At 56.9% G+C, this 20,040-nt stretch overlaps 2 protein-coding genes across 2 annotated transcripts; both read right to left on the bottom strand.

Annotated features, from left to right (window-relative positions):
• Positions 1-2,205: 2,205 nt before the first annotated feature.
• Positions 2,206-5,797, bottom strand: LOC141990547 (calmodulin-1). Its single transcript, XM_074957859.1, has 6 exons — positions 5,644-5,797; positions 5,149-5,179; positions 4,820-4,963; positions 3,703-3,809; positions 3,176-3,311; positions 2,206-2,813 (listed from the first exon to the last, which is right to left on the bottom strand). Exons 1-6 carry the CDS (start codon positions 5,644-5,646, stop codon positions 2,785-2,787), a joined length of 450 nt encoding a protein of 149 aa, XP_074813960.1. The 5' UTR covers positions 5,647-5,797; the 3' UTR covers positions 2,206-2,784.
• Positions 5,798-6,699: 902 nt separating this feature from the next.
• Positions 6,700-12,828, bottom strand: SLC3A2 (solute carrier family 3 member 2). The gene is made up of 10 exons (XM_074957858.1): positions 12,716-12,828; positions 11,949-12,411; positions 10,759-10,932; positions 10,506-10,606; positions 10,093-10,161; positions 9,932-9,996; positions 9,440-9,626; positions 8,961-9,101; positions 8,613-8,717; positions 6,700-7,708 (listed from the first exon to the last, which is right to left on the bottom strand). The coding sequence occupies exons 2-10, from the start codon at positions 12,373-12,375 to the stop codon at positions 7,364-7,366; spliced, it is 1,614 nt and encodes a 537-aa protein (XP_074813959.1). The 5' UTR covers positions 12,376-12,411; positions 12,716-12,828; the 3' UTR covers positions 6,700-7,363.
• Between the last annotated feature and the right edge of the window lie 7,212 nt (positions 12,829-20,040).

Genomic DNA, 20,040 nt, shown 5'->3' with positions numbered 1-20,040 from the left:
CCATTGTTAATCTGATACTCCTGCTGTGAGGCAATGGGGCAGGACCCCCATTGAGCAATGGCACACATGGGAGGGAGGTGAACAGTACCCCATGTTTAGTCCCTGCAATGTGGGAGCTAGAATTGCACCCCCTGGATAAGATTGGGGTGGAGGGAGAAGGGAAGAGTTTTTTTATTGAGACAAATTTCTATCTATTTTTAAACTAAGAATGTTGGGGGTGGGTGCGTGGGGTGGTCTCAGAGTACAGCCCCCGCCCCTTCCCCCGCTGGGAGTGAGGCTAAAGAAAGCCACCACCCAAGCAAATTAAACCCTAGACCATCCCTTCAGAGCAAGCTGGGTGAAGGGGAAGCATGGCCATAAAAAGCTTAGGGAGAGGGGCTCGTTTAGACTTGGGGGTGGGGTGGGGGCCTGAATCAGTCACTTTAAGGGGTGTTTGTGCAATTGGCTCCTCCAAAGATTGTGGGGGGTGGGGGAAAGGAAGTCCATGGGGGGTGGGGAGTCAGAGGCAAGAATGGGGAAGAGGGGGCTTGGGTTCATCCCACTTCCTGGGTGCTGCCATCCTTTGTGTTCCTCTCTCCCTCCACCCCCCTTTTAGGTGTGCGGGAAGGGCTGGCTAGTGTCTGTTCCCGCAGCTGCCCCCCCCCCGTCTTTCCGACACCCCCACCCCCGTGGGGGTTGGGTAGGACCTGGGGCTCTCTGAGCACCCCCCCCTCGGTGTCTGTCCCTTGGTTGGGAGCAGCTAAGAGTCAGGGGCTGAGGGATTTCGGGATGCGAGCAACCGTCCGACCCCCGCCCCGTGCAGCTGCACTGAGACGGGAGGGGCGGGGCCCGAGAGCATGACGTGAGATGGGGGGGCAGGTCCTGTAGCCCCGCCCAGGGGGCCGTCTCTCATCCGTCTGAGCGAACCACCTGTATTTTGTATTTGAGAATAAAACTCCTCTGATGCCACCGAGTCTGTGCGGGTCCGGGAGCTCTACGCCTTGGGCTGCCGCTGGGCATGACGGGGAACAGCGCCCACCTCAAGCCCCCTGCAGGCGCCGGAGCGGCCCGCGGCACCTCCCGCACCCGCTGCTGGGCGGCAGGAAGCCACCCAGCCCGGCTGCGAACGTAGCCACGTGCCCGCCAGCCGCAGCGTTTCTGCGCGCGTCACCGCCTATTAGTACTTCTGTGGGGCGGGATCGCTTCTCATTGGTTCCGACAGTGGCCAATGGGGTGAGAGAGGTCACTATAAATGCAGCTGGCGGCTCCGCCGGAAGGGTGGAAGGTTGGTGCGGGGCTCTGGGGTTGGGCGTGATCTGCCGGGCCAGCGCTGCTCCTTGCACCCAGGCATAGGTGTGTTACTCTCCTCAAGCCTTTGAAGAAGACCTATGCCGGAGGAAAGGAGGAGCGTGCCAGCCCACTATCCACAGGCCAGCTTACTGGCTACTGCCTCTCATCTGGCATGGCAGAATCAACTGTTCCCTAGTGTAGTTACTGCAGGCAGTGTTAGCAGGGCTAGCTGCAGCTGTCCTTTAGGACAGTGATTGATTCTGGATAGTAGCCTATTGTGACATAGCAGGACTTCAACTGTGTAGCCTAACACTGCCTGCAGTAACGAATGTGCCACCAAGCTGGCCTGGGGAATAGTGTATATTGAAGCTTCTATCTAGACAGTGCAATGTTGAGAATGGAATTAGAGGTACTGGTCTAAAAGGTGTACAGTCTAATATATAAATAGCCTAAGTCTGAGAAGTTCTTTTCAGTAGTACCAGTGGGTCTCAACAGTAGACCAGCTTCACTATACACTACGCAGTGTTAGCAGGAGTTCAAGCTACACCTTAGAGAATCACTCGGCTAGATTCCTAAAAAGAATTGCATCGAGCCCCTATCACTGCACCATCTAGATAGGAACCTGTTTTAAACTAGGATGCAGGGGAACAAGACAAGACTCCTAAAAGGAGTACATCGTGGTGGGGAAAAAAAGAGCACAACCTTCTTTGCATAGCCAAATGGGTAGGATGCTCCCTTAGACTCTAGGAGACCCCTGTTCAAGTCCTGACCCAGCAATTTACGAGGTCATATTAACTTTTTACTGCTGCTGTACCTGCTTTGCCCTAGGGTGACACTAGCGCACACCACCCCTGTGCTTTATATAGCACCAAGCCCCACAGGGTCCTGGGGCTCCTCCAACTGAGTTGTGCACTGAACATGCTGAGGCAGCACATGGAATAGGAACCACACAGAGAGACTTTATTGAAAATAAAACCTTACACCATCTGGAATGGAACCGAAGCATCCCCAGAAGCCAATATGGATGGGGGGGAGAAGGGGGAGAAGAAAAGGAATTGGAGATTAAGGGGGGTGAATATTAAGCAGTTAAGAAATTAACAGTCAGTCACAATATCCAACATACGCAGACATGTCCAGGAAGGCAACAGTGGCTAGTCAAAGAGACAAGTCAGCTGCCCTGCCACAGTCCATGAGCATTCAGGTGAGATGCTGAATATGGGAGGGAAGGGGAAGAATTGTCAGATGCAAAACAGTTTGCAGAGCTAGCCAGCAGCCAGGGGCCTGCTCCACCAAGCCACTTAGGGGGAAGCAGGCCATAGGCCCTGCTGGGCTCCTGTCCCTGTGGTGCCCAGCATACAAGCACACATTGCAGAGGAGGTGAAAGCATGCACTGTCCTCGAAGGAGAGCAGCTGCTGCTGACAGGATGGCACCAGGGACAGGGCAGGGGTGACATGTGGCAGCAGTAGGAAGAGTCCATCCAGTCTGTACAGGTGAGGGGGATGTCCTACCAGAGCCTACTTAGCTGTCATCATCTGTACAAACTCTGCAAAGCAAAGGCACAGGGTCAGAGAGCAGGTGACAAGCCTGATTCACCCCACTTCTGCCTTCTCTCAGGGAGAAACCATACCCCCACCCAGGCTGCAGTTGGAGGTGCCCTGCTGGGTCTCCCATTCCCTGGAGTTAACAGCATTTGTGACATTTCCAAGCCCCTTCACCAGGCTATGCCTGTCCCAATGCAAGAGTAAGAAAGCAGCAGACCCGGGAAGAGAACCCAGGGATCCTGACTCCCAGACCCACTGCACTGGAGAGTCCTTAAGGGAGCAAGTGCCCTCTCCAGAGTGGTACTATCCTGAGCAGCAGCCGTGCCCTTTGGACAGTCAGTGCAAGCTGCCCTGCCTCCCTCACCTTCATAGTTGACCTGTCCATCACCATCGATGTCAGCTTCCCGGATCATCTCATCCACCTCCTCATCTGTCAGCTTCTCACCCAGATTGGTCATGACGTGGCGCAGCTCGGCCGCACTGATATACCCATTCCCATCCTGGGGGGCGGGGGCAGGCACCATGTCAGGCAAGGGGGCCATAGGGCTGCCCCCAGTTAGCACAAGCACCACAGGGACCCCACCCTGTTAGCCTCAGCACAGGCCCTGGGGAGGGGAAAGCACGTAGACCGCACAGGTAGACCGCACAGGCAGTCCCCACCCCCCACACCCCAACCACCTATCTCAGGTAACTGATGACTCTCCAGCCCCCAACCCCATGTGGAAGGGGGAGGTATCCAGTTGTGAAGCACATGCACACAGGAAGGAGTACTGGACTCAGCTGTCCCTGCAGGGAGGAGTTTCACCCAGCTGCTATTTTGGAGCTCCTGGGGAGAAAGGGGGGGCACGCACAGCCTCTAGGGATAAGGGGGATGAAGCCCCACTGCCTCACCTTGTCAAACACCCGGAAGGCCTCACGGATCTCCTCCTCGCTGTCTGTATCCTTCATCTTCCTTGCCATCATGGTTAGGAACTCAGGGAAGTCAATGGTGCCATTCCCTTGGGCAGGGGAAGAGGCCATTAGTGCTGGGCCTAACTGACACTGGGTTGGGTGACCTGCACAGCCCCCACCCCCAGCATCCAGTACCCTCCCTCCCACAAATCCAAATACTGGCAGGGAGCTCTGGGGAATTCACTGAAACACCCCCTTCCCTCCAATGATGGGCTTGTCTTGAGGGGATTCCTCTTCACCCCCTCTGCAGAGATGTGGGGAGCCTAGAAACAAATTCTAGAGCTCTGTAGTTTGGGCAGGGGACTGGCCTACAAACCTTGGGTTAACCCCCTGGGTTTAACTCAGGTACAACCACCACACTGGAACAGGGACAGGCAGCTCTCCATGGGGCCTGCATCACTTTGGGATGCAGAAGTGACAGGCCCTAGGATGAGGCGATTCTCAGCTCAGTCATGAGTGACCTTCAGCTGTGTGAGCAGGGTAGTTAACAGCAGCACCCACACAGGAGGGATAGTGCCAGGGGTTGGGATTAGGTGTATCACACAGAGACATAGGGCTAGAAGGGGCCTCCTGGGTCATCAAGCCCAGGCCCTGCTATCACAGGCAGGCCCATCAAAATCTCAATCAGAAACATATCAATGTTTGCTCCTACTGGGAGGCTGTTCCAGAAACTCACTGTTAGCTTCAATAGCTCTTCGCCCTCCTTGGAGTTTCCTCTCTGATATATTTACAGAGAACAATCAGAACCACCCCCCCACCCTCCAAGCTTCATCTGGCCAAGCTATACAAACCCAGCTCTTCCGGTCTTCTCTCCATTCCCCTGATCAGCCTAGAAACCCTTCTCTCAGTCCCTAGCCCAGAGCTCATAATCTAAACAGACAAAGAATGGTAAGGGAAACTGACGCACAGAGAAGGAAAAAGAATTCTCCAAGCTCATAGCCAAGAACAAAACACAGGAGTCCTGCCTCCCAGCTGTGATCACTCCCCCCCGCACCCCACTGCCGCCAGTGCAGTGGCTGTGTTCCCACTCCCCACCCGTCTCACAGTTCCCTCTCACCATCAGCATCCACCTCATTGATCATGTCCTGCAACTCTGCCTCAGTGGGATTCTGCCCTAGGGACCTCATGACAGTACCCAGCTCCTTGGTGGTAATGGTGCCATCCCCATCCTTGTCGAAAAGAGAGAAGGCTTCCTTGAATTCTGCCGGGAGAGAGGAGAGGAATCAGTACCCAGGGGGGCCTGCCACAGGGTCCCTTCTTCCTGCAGTGCCCTCCCTCCCCGCAGCACCCTGGGCAAAGAGGCGCCTGGGCCTGACCATACTGTGAAGGACCAGGTCCCGCATATCAAGGAGAATTTGGGGGCAGCAGGATGAAGGGGTGTATCACCTGCGATCTGTTCCTCTGTCAGCTGGTCTGCCTGCAAGAGGAGACAGAGAGTTATTATCCTGACTGTCTGACACCCTCCCCCCAGCCATGCCCTATACCCCATTCCCCCTGGGCCATCTGCCCCCCGGCACAGCCTCATCCCCCTCCCACCCAATCTCTTAGGGGAAGAGACTCTGCCCTTCCCCCCAGCCACCCCGGAGTCCCCACCCCGCCCACCTCCCGCAAGACGCAGCATGGCTGCTGTCTCCAACTGCCCCCCAACTACCCACTCCCGGCTGGCAATGGGGAGGGACCCTACTAGCGCCAGTCCGGGGCCTGGACCCTTCCCCCCAGCAGTGCCCCCCGCCCCCCCAACACTCAGGGCCAGGCTCCCCACCCCCCACTGCTCTCTCCGCACACGCCCCCTGCCGCCCCCAGTTCCCAGCGCCCCCTCGCTCCGCCACCCGCGGCCAGGGAGCCCCAGCAGCGCCCCCCCCCACGAGCCCCCCTTCTTGCCATGGCGGCGGCGGCGGCGGCGGGGGGCTGGTGCTACCACCGCTCAGTTCCCCGTGGTCTCCGGCTCCCTCCGCCCGGGCCGCGCCGCGCCACCCAGATCCCTCCGCCCGCAACCAGTCCCGGACCCAGCAGTGGCCTTCCGTTGCGTTTTGCGCCGACCCCTTTAAATACCGCCCGCCCGGCACGGCCACGTGACCCACCTGCCCCGAGCCCATTGGCCGGCTCCCACCTGCAATGCGTCAGGGAGGCCGCTTAAAGGGGAAGGCGGCGGCGGGGCCGGCGTTCGGCCGACAGAAAACGGCCAGGGTGGGTTAAAGAGGACGGGCACTGAAGAACAGGTGGATTTAAAGGCGAGGTGACATATTAAAGGAGAAGGCGTAAAGTGCCCATAGGGAGCTGTGGGGGCCTCACCACCCTGAGACACTAGCCTCCAGCATTGCCCAGTGCCACTGCCTCTTCTGCAAAGCGCCTGGCACTGAGGACAGCCCTTAAGAGGTGGGCACAGCATACACTCCCCACTCCTTCCCAAAAAAATAGCTGCCCAGGCAGGACCCCAGGGGGCCTGGCACAACCCCTGGAGATGGAATCACCCCCCTTTTCACACCCAGGGGGGCCTGGCACAGGGGTGCCAGCTCAGCTGCTCCTCCCCCCCTGCAAAGGGAGCAATCTGGGATAGGTCCCCACACTTAGGGCACAGCCAAGGTTGGGGGGAACCCATCCCCACTAACAAACAGCACCAGGCAGCAGCCCCACGCTAGGCAGATTGCTCCAGGGCAGCACCTAGACCCATGAATTTCAGAGTCCAGAGATCTGCTCCCCAGCTACTCAGTGATCACTGCAGGGGGGAGAAAAGGGATCCTCCCAGTGCAGGCAGGAACCTGGGGCAGTAGAAGAGATGGCCAGTGAGGATGAAGGGCAGGGGGTCCTCATCTCTCCCCCGCCTTAAGGCATGATGCAGCCACAGGGAAAACAAGGAGGCAGTGGGGCACTTGAAGCATAGGGGGCAAGTGCCAGGACCACGCTAAAGGAAGAGACAAGCCCAAATCATTAAGCAGAGCCTTTTATTATTTCCATGCTGATCCCAGCAGCACTCAGGAGGAGCCCAGCACAAAGCCATCCATCCCCCACCCAAACATCTGTCCCATTTCACACACAGCACTGGCCACTACAACCTGGGGAGGGGGAGAGATAGAGACAGACCCTTGGTCCTGATCAGTCATCCCCACCTATCCCATCATACAGGGCACTCAAAGGAGAGGGTGACCCCAAGTGGGTGGGATGACAGCAGGGGAGGGCCAGCCCCTCAGGAGCTGGAATGACTTTGTGGGAGGGTGAAGCTGCAGCCCGTGGGGCCTGAACCCTTTGGTCCCTAAAACTGGCATGTTTCCCCATGGTGGGGGAGCAACTATAGAGCCCAGTCCTCACCCCAGCTCAGATTTCCCATAGCATCCCTGAGGATGGTGCCAAAGTGAGGCTAGCAGGAATTGGGGCACACTGAGCACCGGCCCCCCTCCCCCAGCTGGCCCTGTGGGGTGTATCAGGACAGACATCCAGGACTCAGGAGAGCAGAACCTAGGGGCCTTCTTTACCTTATGGCTCCAGCTCCCCCCTCCTGCCCCAAGGCCTCAGTGCTGCCCCTGGGGGTGTTAGTAAGACTCACATGAGCAATACCCCTCCCTGGAACATGGGAGGCCCTGGCCTGCAGGGGAGGCCCTCTCCCTTAGGCTACATAGGGAAAATGCAGCAGCAACCCCTCAGAGGACTCCAATGTCAGGTCCTTCAGGGCCAGCTGCCCCTCCTGGCGCTGGGGGTCAGTGCTGAGCTCCACAGTGGCCTCGGGAGGCAGGAGAGAGTGGGAGATGGTGACAGTGCTGCGGGTGCCAGCAAAGTTGAGGACCACCAGGAAGCGTTTGTTCTGGTCCCAGCTGCGCAGGTAGACACAGACATCCTGCACCAGCCTGGGCAGCATCATGAATTCCCCATGCAGCAGTGAGCGCTCCTTGCCCCGCAGCTCGCTCAGGTGCCGGAACAGGGAGAGCAGTGAGGAGCTGTTCCCACTCTGTGCCTGGGGAGGGAGACATGGGGTTAGTGCACAAGTTCTCAAAGTTACACACAAACAAATGACAGCGATTTGGACATGTCTATGTAGAGTGTTTTTGCAGACTCAAAAATACAAATAATGTTCAGTTGTGTCTATTCTTTACTAAACCTAAACAAAACAGAAACACAAATAAAGCACATTCTTTTGATTGCCGAGCTAGCAAGTCTACTGCTGTGAAAAGTGCTACTTGTAGGTTTGTTAATATCACTTTTCACAGAAGACTTACTCAGCTCCCAGCAAGCCCGAGAACAACTTAAGCCCTGGATAGGGTCCGGGGGAGGTGGTGGGGGACAGAGCCTAATGCTGCACAGCCGGGGGTCAGGGAAATGGGGGTGGGTGGCAAGCCCGGGGCTGGGGCCAGGGCCTGCCATTGTGCAGCCGGACACCAGAGAAGGCAGCAGGGAGTCAAGGGTAACGGGGGAGGGGTAGACCCAAGGTCAGAGCCTGAAGCCCTGCCCCCTCCATGGCTGGAGCTTGGGGGCCAGAGGACAGAGCCTACCGCTGTGCAGCTGGAGCCAGTTGCCTGCCATCCCAGGGCTGAAGCCAGACCCTCTCCATCCCCAGAAGGTGGGGAGCTGCCTGCTCCTCCAGCATTTGCATCCTCAGAGTGGGGTAGGGTCCAAACCCTGCTGGTGGCCCCAGAGAAGGAGTCACTGCTTTGTCTGCTCCCCACCCCCCAAAACAACAACATTGCCCAGGAGGCTGTGGCTGAAAGAAAAGCCCTTGGTGGCCAAAGTGGCAGCATTTGAAAAACGCTGGGTTAGCGTGAGGCAGACAGTGCCCTCCCCCAGCTCTGCCCCCATCTAAGCGCACCCTCTCACACCACCCATGTTCCTCCCCAAAGCTCTGCCTGCACTCCTGCCCTCACCTCCACAGTGATGTTGCTGCCGCTGCTGTCCCCACCTTGAGGAAAAAACTTTGAGGAGAAGCCAAAGTTGGCCGAATTATTCCACTGCATGCGGGATACGCCGGACTGGGGAAGTGATGGACATGGTTACAGGGAATTGCACAGCTGGCTGCCCATCCCTTCTTGCACCAACGCACTCCACCCCTTCCCCACCCAGGAGCTGAACAAACTTCCCCATCCCCTCCCGCATCTGCACCAGCATCTTCGGGGACTTCACTCCCCACCCCACCCCATCACCTTAACTAACCCTCCCAGGCCTCCCCCCCACACCTCCTCCAGAGGGATTCCCCAGCCCCACACTGCCCCTACCTGTCCGGGCGGCTCCTGCAGCCCGATTTCATCCCCGTAGTTGGTAAAGGGTGTCCCTGGCAGTGTGAAAAGTAGCATGTGATAGAGCCGCAGCAACCGCTCCTTCACAAAAGAGGCCATGTGCGTCCGTGGGCCCCCCACCTGCAGAGACAGCAAAGCTGCAATGTCAGCACAGGGGGCGGGAGGTGGACTTATCCCCAGCTCTGGGAGGGGATGGGGGCTAGTAGTCATATCCCTGGCCTATCCTTCTTGAGCAGCCAACACAAAACGGACCCACACACTTTGTGGCACACATCTGTTGGGGCTCAGCTCCTGCCCTTTCTCTAAAAGGGAGCCCACTCTGAGCACTGGGAGCTATGATACAGATGTGGGGGCTTAGCATGGGGATCCTGTGGGGTAGGGGTGGGGTCCATGCCCCTCCTCCAATTCCAAGAGCTGGGGAAACAGAGTGAGGTGCGGGGGGGGAGGGCAGCACTCACACTCCAGCTGGGCCACTTCTCTCCAGCAGCCTGGATGTACGCTCTGATCGCGTTTTCCACCTTCTGCCCAGTGGGCTCCAGCTCTAGCCCCAGCAGATATGGGCTGACCAGAAGGTCAGCACTGGTCTCATTCAGCAGGGAGAAGATCTGCCGGGAATCCTTCTGGCCCGTCCAGGCAATCAGCACCCTGGGGAGAAGGAAGTCAGGGTACAGTGAGCGCCAGGGTCAGTAGTGAAGTACTAGGAATGGGAAGTCGGGTGTGGGAGGCAGGGTGCAGAGTCTGAAGATGGATAGGAATTTCTAGGGGATGGGGGAACATGGGGGAGCTATGGGTGCTTGAAGGGGGGGGTTGGCACCAGGAGAGCCGAGAGATGTCCAAGGTAGGGAGCCTGGAAGGTGGGCCTATTCAAGAGGGTGGGCATCCCAGGGGGGCAGCCAGTCAACCACGATGACAAAAGGGTCAGAACCATTTGGTGGGGGCTTGGTACCCACCTGGCATTGCCATCAAAACTGTACTGGCTGGTGAGGTTCTTCCACTCCCCCAGAAGCTGAGAGTCCTGCAGGAGAAAAAGACCTGTGATACAGTCACCCCCCCATATTACCTCCCACCCCACAACCCTCACCCCCAACACACAGACAAGCCAGTCACTTACATTGAGCTGCTCTACTCCCTCCATCTGGATCCCTGCCACGCCAAGCTCCAGCCAGAACTTCAGCGCCGCCTGCCCAGAGAGTGTGTGTGTGAAGCATCAGCACCTGGCATGCCCCACAGCCAACAACCCAGCATCTTCCCACCAACTGGCAGCCCCCAGCCCCCAACACCAGTGTAGCCAACACCTCCTCCCTACAGGTCTCCATACCCCTAGCCCCCCTGCATGAGACACCCAGACAGTGGTCCCAGCTGCTTCCCCCAAAATAGTGAGGATTCAGGGGAAGTGGCAAACCAGGCCCAGACAGATCCCCATGGAGGATCTGAGAGAGAGCAGGACACCCTCTCCCCCAGAACATAGCCTTAAGGTTAGATTGCCTGCTCCCCAGGATGCCCCCCATTAGAGCACACCCTCACCTTCATTTTAGACTGGAAATCACTGTTGTGGGGGGTCTCCAGGTTGAACCAGGACATCTGGCCACGGTAATTGGGGGTCAGGTCCAGGATGACCTTGAGACCTAGGAAGAAAGGGAGGTCAGGTGTACATCCTGAGGCAGGGAGAGCTCGCCTCCCCAAACACCCCATATCCCATTCCCCAACACCCATCCTGGGGCCAGATCAGGTCCAGCACCCCCAGGGGAAAAGGCCCCATATGGGGACATTTTCTTACTCTTCTTCTTGGCAGCCTCCAGCAGCTTGGAAACGGTCTCCTTGGTGCCGAGCCTGGGGTCCACTGTCTGCAGGTCCGTGCTAGTCAGGTTGTCAGGGGTGTTAATATGTATGGGCCCAATTACCAGCCCCTTCACCTTCAGGGAGCTCAGGTAATCAATGCGCTGCTCCACCCCTGGGAGGAGAGCAGACAAGGTGGGAGGGATCAGAGGTTGGCAGCTCCCCCAGTCCCACATAATCCCCTCCCCGTCCCAGGCAAAGGCTGTCCCCATAGCCCCTGCCTCTTGCCCACATTACCCCACCCCCTCAGGTGAAGGATACTCCCCCAATCCCCTTTCCTCCCCTACCCAGAATGAAACCTTTAACCGAGCCAATCCCCCCCGTTCACATTTCCCTCTGTGCATTATGGGACCTTTAACCCCAACGGCTCCCCACCCCATCTCAGGACCTTTAACCCCGGCTCCCTTCCCCTCTCCCCAGACTTTTAACTCCAACTCCCTTCCCCTCTCCCCCTCCCCCCCACGGGACCTTAACCCCAGCTCCCCTCCCCCACCCTTCACTCAGCTCCCCCCCCCCCAACAGCTGAGTCAGCTCAGGCTGGGCTGACGTCAAAGCTGATGAAACAAAGCCCACTGGTTGCTGCTGCCAACCGGCTAGAACCGGCTGGGAGCAACTCCGCCAACCCCTCTCATCAGGCGGAGTGGGCAGGCAGCCAGCACAGGCTGCCAGTCACCTGCTAGGAGCACATGGGGGACAGATTGTATGGGACATCCTGTCCTGGGGGGGGGGAATGTTCCCACCCCCATAAGCCCCCCCAGATAGGGAGAACTGGGGGAGGAGGTCACCCCAGCAACACCTGGGCTCCAGTTTGTGCCAAGGCAACCAAACCCTAATATTCAACCTAATATTCAATTTCTTGCCAGCCCCCAGCCGCTACCCCCACCACTACCCCAAACCTCTCTCCTTTCCCACCCATAACACCCTCTTCTCCCCACACACCAGTGTCCTCCCGTCCCAACCCCCTCCTGGTTTAATCCCCAGCTCTGGGAAGGAAGTGGGGTCTACTGGGTTATGGGGGGGAGGGAGGGAGGTGAAAGCCAGGGGAAGAGATGGCCAGGACTCCTGGGTTCTATCCCCAGCTTAAAGGGGAGTGGGGTCTAGTGAGCTGGGGGGCTGAGAATCAGGACTCACCTGCTAAGTCCCCAATTCCATCGCCATTCGAGTCCTGGAAGGCCTCCAGTGCCTGGATGCGGTAAATGCCTCCCTTGTGCCACCACTCTTGGGGAGGCAGCTCCTTGCAGCGGGGAGCCTGGACGATGATGACGATGGCCCCTGCCAGCATGCCCAGCCAACCCAGCCAGAAGAGGATGAGCAGTGCCCAGCGGGTGCGCACCCACCCTGGAGTGCCCGCTACCTGCAGCAACTCCTCCTTGGAGAGCCCCGTGAACTTGGTGCCAGCATCTGCCTCGCCGTCCTCCTTGGGCACCTTCACCATCCCGTTCTTCTCGCCCAGGGTGCCCGAGGCCGGGGAGGAGGGGGAGCCTGTCATGGGCTGTTTCTCTGGCTCCATTTCGTTCAACTCCACCTCCTTCATATCCACCTCTGTGTCCTGGCTCATGATGCCTGGCTAGATGCCACTGGGTATCGCTAGGGCCTGCGGTTAAGGGAGAGACGCAGAGCTATGTACCCCGGGCAGAGCACTCGCCACCACCTGGCCCCTGAGCATAGCCCTCCCCACAGGCACAGATTCCCCCCCACCTGCTTGAGCCCCCTTTCTTAGCCCTGTGCCGGGATTCAGCCGCAGCCATGCTGCCTTCTCACCTCGTGCCCCCCTGCTCGCCCCCTCCCCACAGCCCCGTGCGCGCTGGTAGGTACCCAGCCCGTGCGCCTAGGGCGCAGCGCTAGAACACGCCGTCCCCATGCGCCCAGCACACCACGACGGATCATACCCAGCGTACCTGACTGACTCCTCTGACTATGAGACGGGCGCTCCGCCTTCGCCGGCACTGATATATCCCGATCCGCCTCCGCCTCCGTCTCCGCGACCCGCCCCTCGCCTGGTTTAAGGTGGAGACAGTTAATTACTGCGTGTTAGCATGAATTAACGGCCTGGAGAAGTGGAGAGGATCCTGCTTGCTGCAGAGCTGGGGGGAGGGGGATTATGGGAAATTAGGGGCTATGGAGAGAGCAATGCCCAAAGGGGTGAGGGGTCTGTACCTGCTACAAGGCCCTAGATGGCGGAGGATAGGACAACGAGGGGTTACCACTCCATGGGAAGTTTGGTGATGAGATGAGAATGGAAGAGTTTCCAACGGGGGATAAACAGAATGTAAGAGAGCGATTTGGACTGGGTGGTTCCCTACGGGGTGTGTGTGTAACTTGGCTTGAAGAGAATAGGCTTATGGGGGTGTCTAATGGTTAAAGCTGGGGGGCTGGGTGTCAGGACACCATTTTACCACCAGCATTCTATCCCCAACTCTGGCAGGAATGGAATCTAGTGGTTAAAGCAGGGGAGTGGAGGCAGGATTCTGGGGGTCTAATCCCAGCTCCACTGACTCACTGTGTGGCTGGACAAGTCCTTTTCCTTTAGTGTGCCTCAATTTCCCTGTCTACTCTTGGCTTAGTCTGTCCCTTGGAGCTGAGCCTTCTTGCTGAGAAAGAACCCTGTCTCACAGGGATGGGAAGGGGACAGGGATCAGTGTCTGGGAAACCTTGTACATCAAAGGCCAGGAACCCGAGGAGCAGGGGAGGGATCACAGTTGGGAACCCTAAGGGGCAAGGGTTCCCAGACCTTGGGAGACAGGCCAGTCCTCGCTTACGGACAGTCCCCCAACCTGAAGCAAATACTCACCAGCAACTACACACCACACCACAGAAACACTAACCCAGGAACCAATCCTTGTAGCAAACCTCGTTGCCTACTCTGTCCCCATATCTACTCTAGCGACACCATCAGAGGACCCAACCACATCAGCCACACCATCAAAGGCTCATTCACCTGCACGTCTACTAATGTTATATATGCCATCATGTGCCAGCAATGCCCCTCTGCCGTGTACATTGGCCAAACTGGACAGTCCCTTCGTAAAAGAATAAATGGACACAAATCAGACATCAGGAATGGTAACATACAAAAGCCAGTGGGAGAACACTTCAATCTTCATGGACATTCTATAACAGATTTGAAAGTAGCTATACTTGAACAAAAGAAACTTCAGAAACAGACTTCAAAGAGAAACAGCAGAACTACAATTCATTTGCAAATTTAAACCACCATTAATCTGGGCTTGAATAGGGACTGGGAGTGGCTGGCTCATTACAGAAGCAGCTTTGCCTCTCCTGGAATTCACACCTCCTCATCTATTGTTGGGAGTGGACTACATCCACCCTGATCGAATTGCCCCGGTCAACACTGGTTCTCCACTTGTGAAGTAACTCCCTTCTCTTCAGGTGTCAGTACAGTATATTTATGTTTGCATCTGTAATTTTCACTCCATGCATCTGAAGAAGTGGGGTTTTTACTCACTAAAGCTTATGCTCAAATAAATCTGTTAGTCTTTAAGGTGCCACCAGACTCCTTCTTGTTTCTAAGGGGGAAGGATAGATCAAAGGCTAGGAAGTGGTGGGGACTGGGATCAGAGTCTGGGAACACCATGGGGGGGACCCACAATCAAAGGCTGGAAATCCAGCCCCTTCCCTCCGGCCCTGGCAATCACAAGAAACACTTGATTGTTCCCTGTTTCAGTTCTGTCACCAGTGAGGGAGCTCTGTGGTGGAAAACCACCCCCACCACCACCCACACACAAGGGCCTAAGGGCTTCTTGAAGGGGCTGCAGCAGCCCATCTCATTTTCTGACCCTCCTGAGAAGCCCCAAGGTCTGAACGGCCCCATGCACTGTTGGGAATATGTGACCAACTCCCCCACCCCAACCCTGGGTAAGGGGGGGGGGGGCAATCTGGGGGAGATTCACTCCTTTACCCCTCCCCCAAGCTAACAAGCCTCCTCCCCAAATAACCTCTCAGAGGCCAATGACCCCTAGTGCTCCCCGCTAACCTCCCAGCGCCACCCCAGCTAATCCAACCCCCTACCCAGCTAACACCACAAAAGGTTAAATACAGATCTGCTCTTATCTGTGGGCTTCCCACCCACCAGCAAATACTCCCAACTGCCTCCTGGTCCTGGAACACCCTACATGGAATCTAGTTGTCAGTTACATCTGAATGGCACTGGGCAGGGCTTCTGGGGCTGATCTGATCATGGAGAGACAGAGTGCCCCTGTCTCCCCATAGAAAGGGTCTCCCCAAAACACACACTGGGCAGGGGTGTTAGTGGGGAGCTTGCCAGGCCACTACTCTGTGCTGGGCACCCATAGAAGATTCTGTATGTAGCAGCTGGCACCGAACTGCCCCCCACTCTAGCACTGAATTTGCCCCGGGGTGGAACAGGAATAGGTTCGAGCCCCAGTGCCAGAGCTGAGGCGCTGATCCCCACATACCTGGAGCTCCAGCTCTGTCACTGTAAACAGGAATGCCTGACTCAGCAAAACAGACCAGGAGCCATGCCCACCAAACGTGGCCTATAGCCAGGCAAGGGCTGTAATCAAGTGCCAGTCACACAAGCTGTAACCAGAGACCAGTGCATCTACCTCCTTCCATGAGCAATCTCCCTGACCTGACCAGCCCCCTGCCTCTCTCAGCACCCCCTCAGCCTCCACACGCTATGTATATACCCCCTCATTTACCCCCACACTTGTGCCCCCTGGCCTCACCCCACTCTGTGCCCCCCCTTTTCTGCCATATTATGTGCTACCTGGCCTCCCCCATGCTGTATGTGCCCCCCAACATCTCCCACATTGTGCACACACCCCTTTGATGCTGCCACTCTGTATGCACCCCTGGCGTCCCCCATGTTGTATGTGCCCCCCAACATCTCCCACATTGTGCACACACCCCTTTGATACTGCCACTCTGTGTGCACCCCTGGCCTCCTCCATGCTGTACACACACACTTAGCCCTTGCTCCCCATCTCCTCCCCCACTACCACCTATGCCCCTTGTCCTGCTATGTGCACGCACCTCCAGTTCTCCCCTCACACCCCAACACACACACACACAGTCAAAACCTGAAGAAGGCTCCCACATTGTCATGTTGGGGCTTGAATTCTCCTGAAGCCTAGGGCATGGGAGGGACAGGGAGGAAAACAGCAGGCGCCAAGATGCTGCTCCAGAGCCACAAATGGATCCCACATGCTTCTTGCCCCATGTTGCCAGCCAGTCAGGGTGGCGCCAGGAATGGGAGAAGAATTCACAGCCCCAGGGAAAGTCTGGGCCCTGGCAGAGTCCTGGGATTCCAGCTCAGCCATCTTGGGAGAAGAATTACACAAAATGGCTGCCAGCAGCCTCTTTGTACCATTCCCGCCTTGGCAGCCATCTTTGTGTTTCCATCCATCCCCCAATAGGGTGACCAAACAGCAAATGTGAAATATCGGGACAGGGGGTTGGGGGGATAATAGGAACCTATATAAGAAAAAGACCCCAAAATCAGGACTGTCCCTATAAAATCGGGACATCTGGTCACCCTACCCCCCAATAGCCATTGCATCCTGTCAGGCAGCCATCTTTGTGTCTCCCCTATCAGCAGCCCTCATCCTCCCTGGCAGCCATCATTGTGCCAATCTCTCCTGGCAGCCATCTCTGTGTTATCACCCCAACAGCCATCACCTCTTGCCTGCCAGTCATCTTTGTTTCAGCATCTTAGTGCTGCCCCCTGGGCCTGCGATGACTGAGAAAGGGGCACCCCCCACTCCTACGCCAACCGGTGCCAGGGTTGCACTGTAGGGCAGCATCAGGATTGGGTGTCATTTCCTAAGAGGCCAGGCCTGGGGGCCACAGGCAGAGCTAAGGGGGCACCTTCCCTGCGTGGGTCTCTGGGCTGGGGCAGAAGAAGCAGGCTCCATGGAAGCCCCAGCTCTGCTGACCTCAGCCCTGCTCAGACAAAGTGAAGGGGATACATTCCACCTGACACACTGCATTTCCTCAGGGCGTCAGGGCTGGGGAGCCAGGACTGCAAAACCCTCAGCTTGGGGTTATGGGAGGCTCTTACGGGTCCTGCCCTAACCTGGGGGTTTCAGCCTGAATGACTAGAGTCTGTTCAGCTGCACACACCCCCACACTCCCCTTATTCCCCATGCTCCAGCTTCTACTGCCCAGCTCCAGAATACTCCAGTGTCCACTGATCCCCAGTTCCCCCATACATCCAGCCTTCAGTGACCCCTACTGCCCATCCCAGCCACCAGTGACCTCCACTCTTCCACTCCCAGTATCCCCACATCACCCAGCCTCTGGTGTCCCCCATCATCCATTGCAGCCCTTGCTGATAGCACCCCCAGTGCCTACAGTGTCTAGCCCCTATCACCCCTCCAGCCCCATTGGTCCCCATGTCCTTGTTCACCCATCGGTGCCCCATCACCCCATCAATCCCCAGTCTTCCCCTCACCAGCCCCCAGTCTCCCCCTCACCAGCCCCCAGTCTCCCCCTCACCAGCCCCCAGTCTCCTCTACTGACCCTCTCTCCACCTATTGCCCCTCCTCCAACCCTGTTTATCCTACAGACCATGCGTGCTCCTGGCAGAAGCCTCTTCCCCCAGTTGTTGTTGCTGCTCGAACAGGAGCTGTTTGTGGTTATTAATGAGGTCAGTCCCAGCCCTGGGCTCCTGCCAGGCCAGTTCAAGGGGAAGGGAGGGGCTCAGCTGTTTGTTGTTGTAGCATATTTTGCAGCTGGAGTGTCCTTTCTGTGCCCTGCTGGAGAGACGCAGATAGAATTCCCTACACCCGACCTGCTCAGTCTTTCTCTCCTAGAGCCTAGGTTCTACACCCCCCTCCAGCCTAACTCCCCCAATTTCCCCCTGCCCAACCCAGAACCCCACCTAGACTCACAATAACCCAGCCTCAGACCTCCAGGTCCACCTCCAGCCCTGGTCCCCACCACCAGCCCTAAGTTGTGTCCCCCTCCTCTGTCCCAGACGGATTTCCCCCTCCACACACAGTTCACACCCCCAACCCAGATCTAGGAAAATGCAGAGCCCCAAACCCACATGTAAATGACCCATATGGTGCAGGAAAGAGTGGTGAATTTAGGGGAGGCCATGCCCTGCTCCCCACCATCTCTTCCCCTCAAATTCTGCAGCTGGGCACCGAGGGATGGGATGGTTCAGGAACCCCCTGTCCTGCCAAGAGACAGGGAGTTCTAGGAATCAGAGGAAGGAGTGGGGAGCCCAGGAATCCCTTCTCCCCCTCTGCCTGGCTGGGCTCCAAGGCAGGGATGTAAACAAGGCTATAATCATAGGGAGCATGGCTGGGAACAAGCCATCCAGGGCTAGGGCCATCCCTACAGGGATTAGTGAGTCACTGCTGTCCCCAGTGCCCCAGGTGACCAAAGGGCATGGTGCTGCAGAAAGCGGGATGGGGAGCTCAGCAGGAGGAACTCTCCCCTCCCTGTGGGCACCCAATGCCCCACGGTGGTGCTAGGGGCACTGTGCTCCTGGCAGCACCATCTTTAAGTTCTGCAATAAAATCCAGGTCCTTGTCTCTCATTTTTGTCGTTATTATTATTATTTATTTGCATTCTAGTAGGGCCCTGACTGAATTTGGTGCAAGGCTAGGGCACTGTCACACGGGGATCCTGGAGAAAACCTGACTGAGACCAGGGACTCCTGTTATACCGGTTGTTGCACAGATGAATACCAAGATTGGGGGCCCCATCACCTTGGGTGCAGCACAGCCACATGGTGACAGTCCCTGCTCTGAAGAGCTCACAGTCAAACTAGAGAAAGGGTGGGAGGGGAAACTAAGGCACAAAGTGTGGGAAGGGATTCTCCCAAAGTTAGTTGCAGAGCAAGGAATAGAAGCCAGCTACCCTGGGTCTCAGTACAGTGCCCCACCCTCTGGGCCGCCTGTGACCCTAGACACCTTGCTCCTCTCCTCCTCCCTCCCCATGGCAGGTACCTCCAGTATGTTGGAAGGGCCATGGCATTGTTCTGAATGCACAGGTGTTCCCCACGCAGTTCATGAATTGCACAATGTCCCTGAGACTTCTGCTGCCCCTCCCAAGCTCTCCCCTTCTTGGGGGTCTAATAGCAGGGTCTCTCTCAGAACACTGGAGCCACTAGCCTGGATCAGAGTCAAGGTCCATCTCTCCCAGTATCCTGTCTTGGACAGTGGCTGGCATGAGATACTTCACAGGAGGGCGCAAGAAACCCAGCAGTTACAGACTCCACGCTCCTCCCAGAGCTAGGCATAGAATCATAGCATCATAGAATATCAGGGTTGGAAGGGACCTCAGGAGGTCATCTAGTCCAACCCCCTGCTCAAAGCAGGACCAATCCCCAACTAAATCATCCCAGCCAGGGCTTTGTCAAGCCTGACCTTAAAAACTTCTAAGGAAGGAGATTCCACCACCTCCCTAGGTAACGCATTCCAGTGCTTCACCACCCTCCTAGTGAAAAAGTTTTTCCTAATATCCAACCTAAACCTCCCCCACTGCAACTTGAGACCATTACTACTCCTTCTGTCATCTGCTACCACTGAGAACAGTCTAGATCCATCCTCTTTGGAACCCCCTGTCAGGTAGTTGAAAGCAGCTATCAAATCCCCCCTCATTCTTCTCTTCCGCAGACTAAACAATCCCAGTTCCCTCAGCCTCTCCTCATAAGTCATGCGTTCCAGTCCCCTAATCATTTTTGTTGCCCTCCGCTGGACTCCTTCCAATTTTTCCACATCCTTCTTGTAGTGTGGGGCCCAAAACTGGACACACTACTCCAGGTGAGGCCTCACCAATGTCGAATAGAGGGGAACGATCACGTCCCTCGATCTGCTGGCTATGCCGCTACTTATACATCCCAAAATGCCACTAGCCTTCTTGGCAACAAGGGCACACAGTTGACTCATATCCAGCTTCTTGTCCACTGTAACCCCTAGGTTCTTTTCTGCAGAACCCAGGAGTCCTGACTCCCAGTCCCCTCAACTCACTAGATTACCTGCCGCTCCCAGAATAGTGAACAGAACCCAGGAGTCCTGCCTCTCAGCTGGGATCCCTGAACTCCCCTCAATCCCATCTCTGCTGGGGCCCATACAAGTATCACATCTGTCCCACCCCCATCACAGTTACTACGGTGACTATATGGAGGGGGCAGGGCCTCACTCTGGAACCCCCCACCCTTGCCATGTTCTGGAACCGGGTTAGTCACCGCAGTAACAGATGGGGGCGGGGCAATCAGGTAGGCACC

This window comes from Natator depressus, chromosome 7, assembly GCF_965152275.1.
Source record: "Natator depressus isolate rNatDep1 chromosome 7, rNatDep2.hap1, whole genome shotgun sequence".
In the NCBI taxonomy this organism is placed as follows: Eukaryota; Metazoa; Chordata; order Testudines; family Cheloniidae; genus Natator; species Natator depressus.
This window is presented reverse-complemented; position numbering and strand designations above follow the sequence as displayed.

Excerpts from the sequence above, each read along its gene's own strand:
- SLC3A2 (XM_074957858.1), bottom strand. The coding sequence starts at position 12,375 with ATGAGCCAGGACACAGAGGTGGATATGAAGGAGGTGGAGTTGAACGAA. Across the intron at positions 9,997-10,092 it reads AGGGAGTAGAGCAGCTCAAT|GACTCTCAGCTTCTGGGGGA; the intron begins GTAAGTGACTGG and ends TTTCTCCTGCAG. Across the intron at positions 8,718-8,960 it reads TGCAGGAGCCGCCCGGACAG|TCCGGCGTATCCCGCATGCA; the intron begins GTAGGGGCAGTG and ends TCACTTCCCCAG.
- LOC141990547 (XM_074957859.1), bottom strand. Across the intron at positions 3,810-4,819 it reads CAATGAGGTGGATGCTGATG|GGAATGGCACCATTGACTTC; the intron begins GTGAGAGGGAAC and ends CCCCTGCCCAAG. Across the intron at positions 2,814-3,175 it reads TGGACAGGTCAACTATGAAG|AGTTTGTACAGATGATGACA; the intron begins GTGAGGGAGGCA and ends TTTGCTTTGCAG.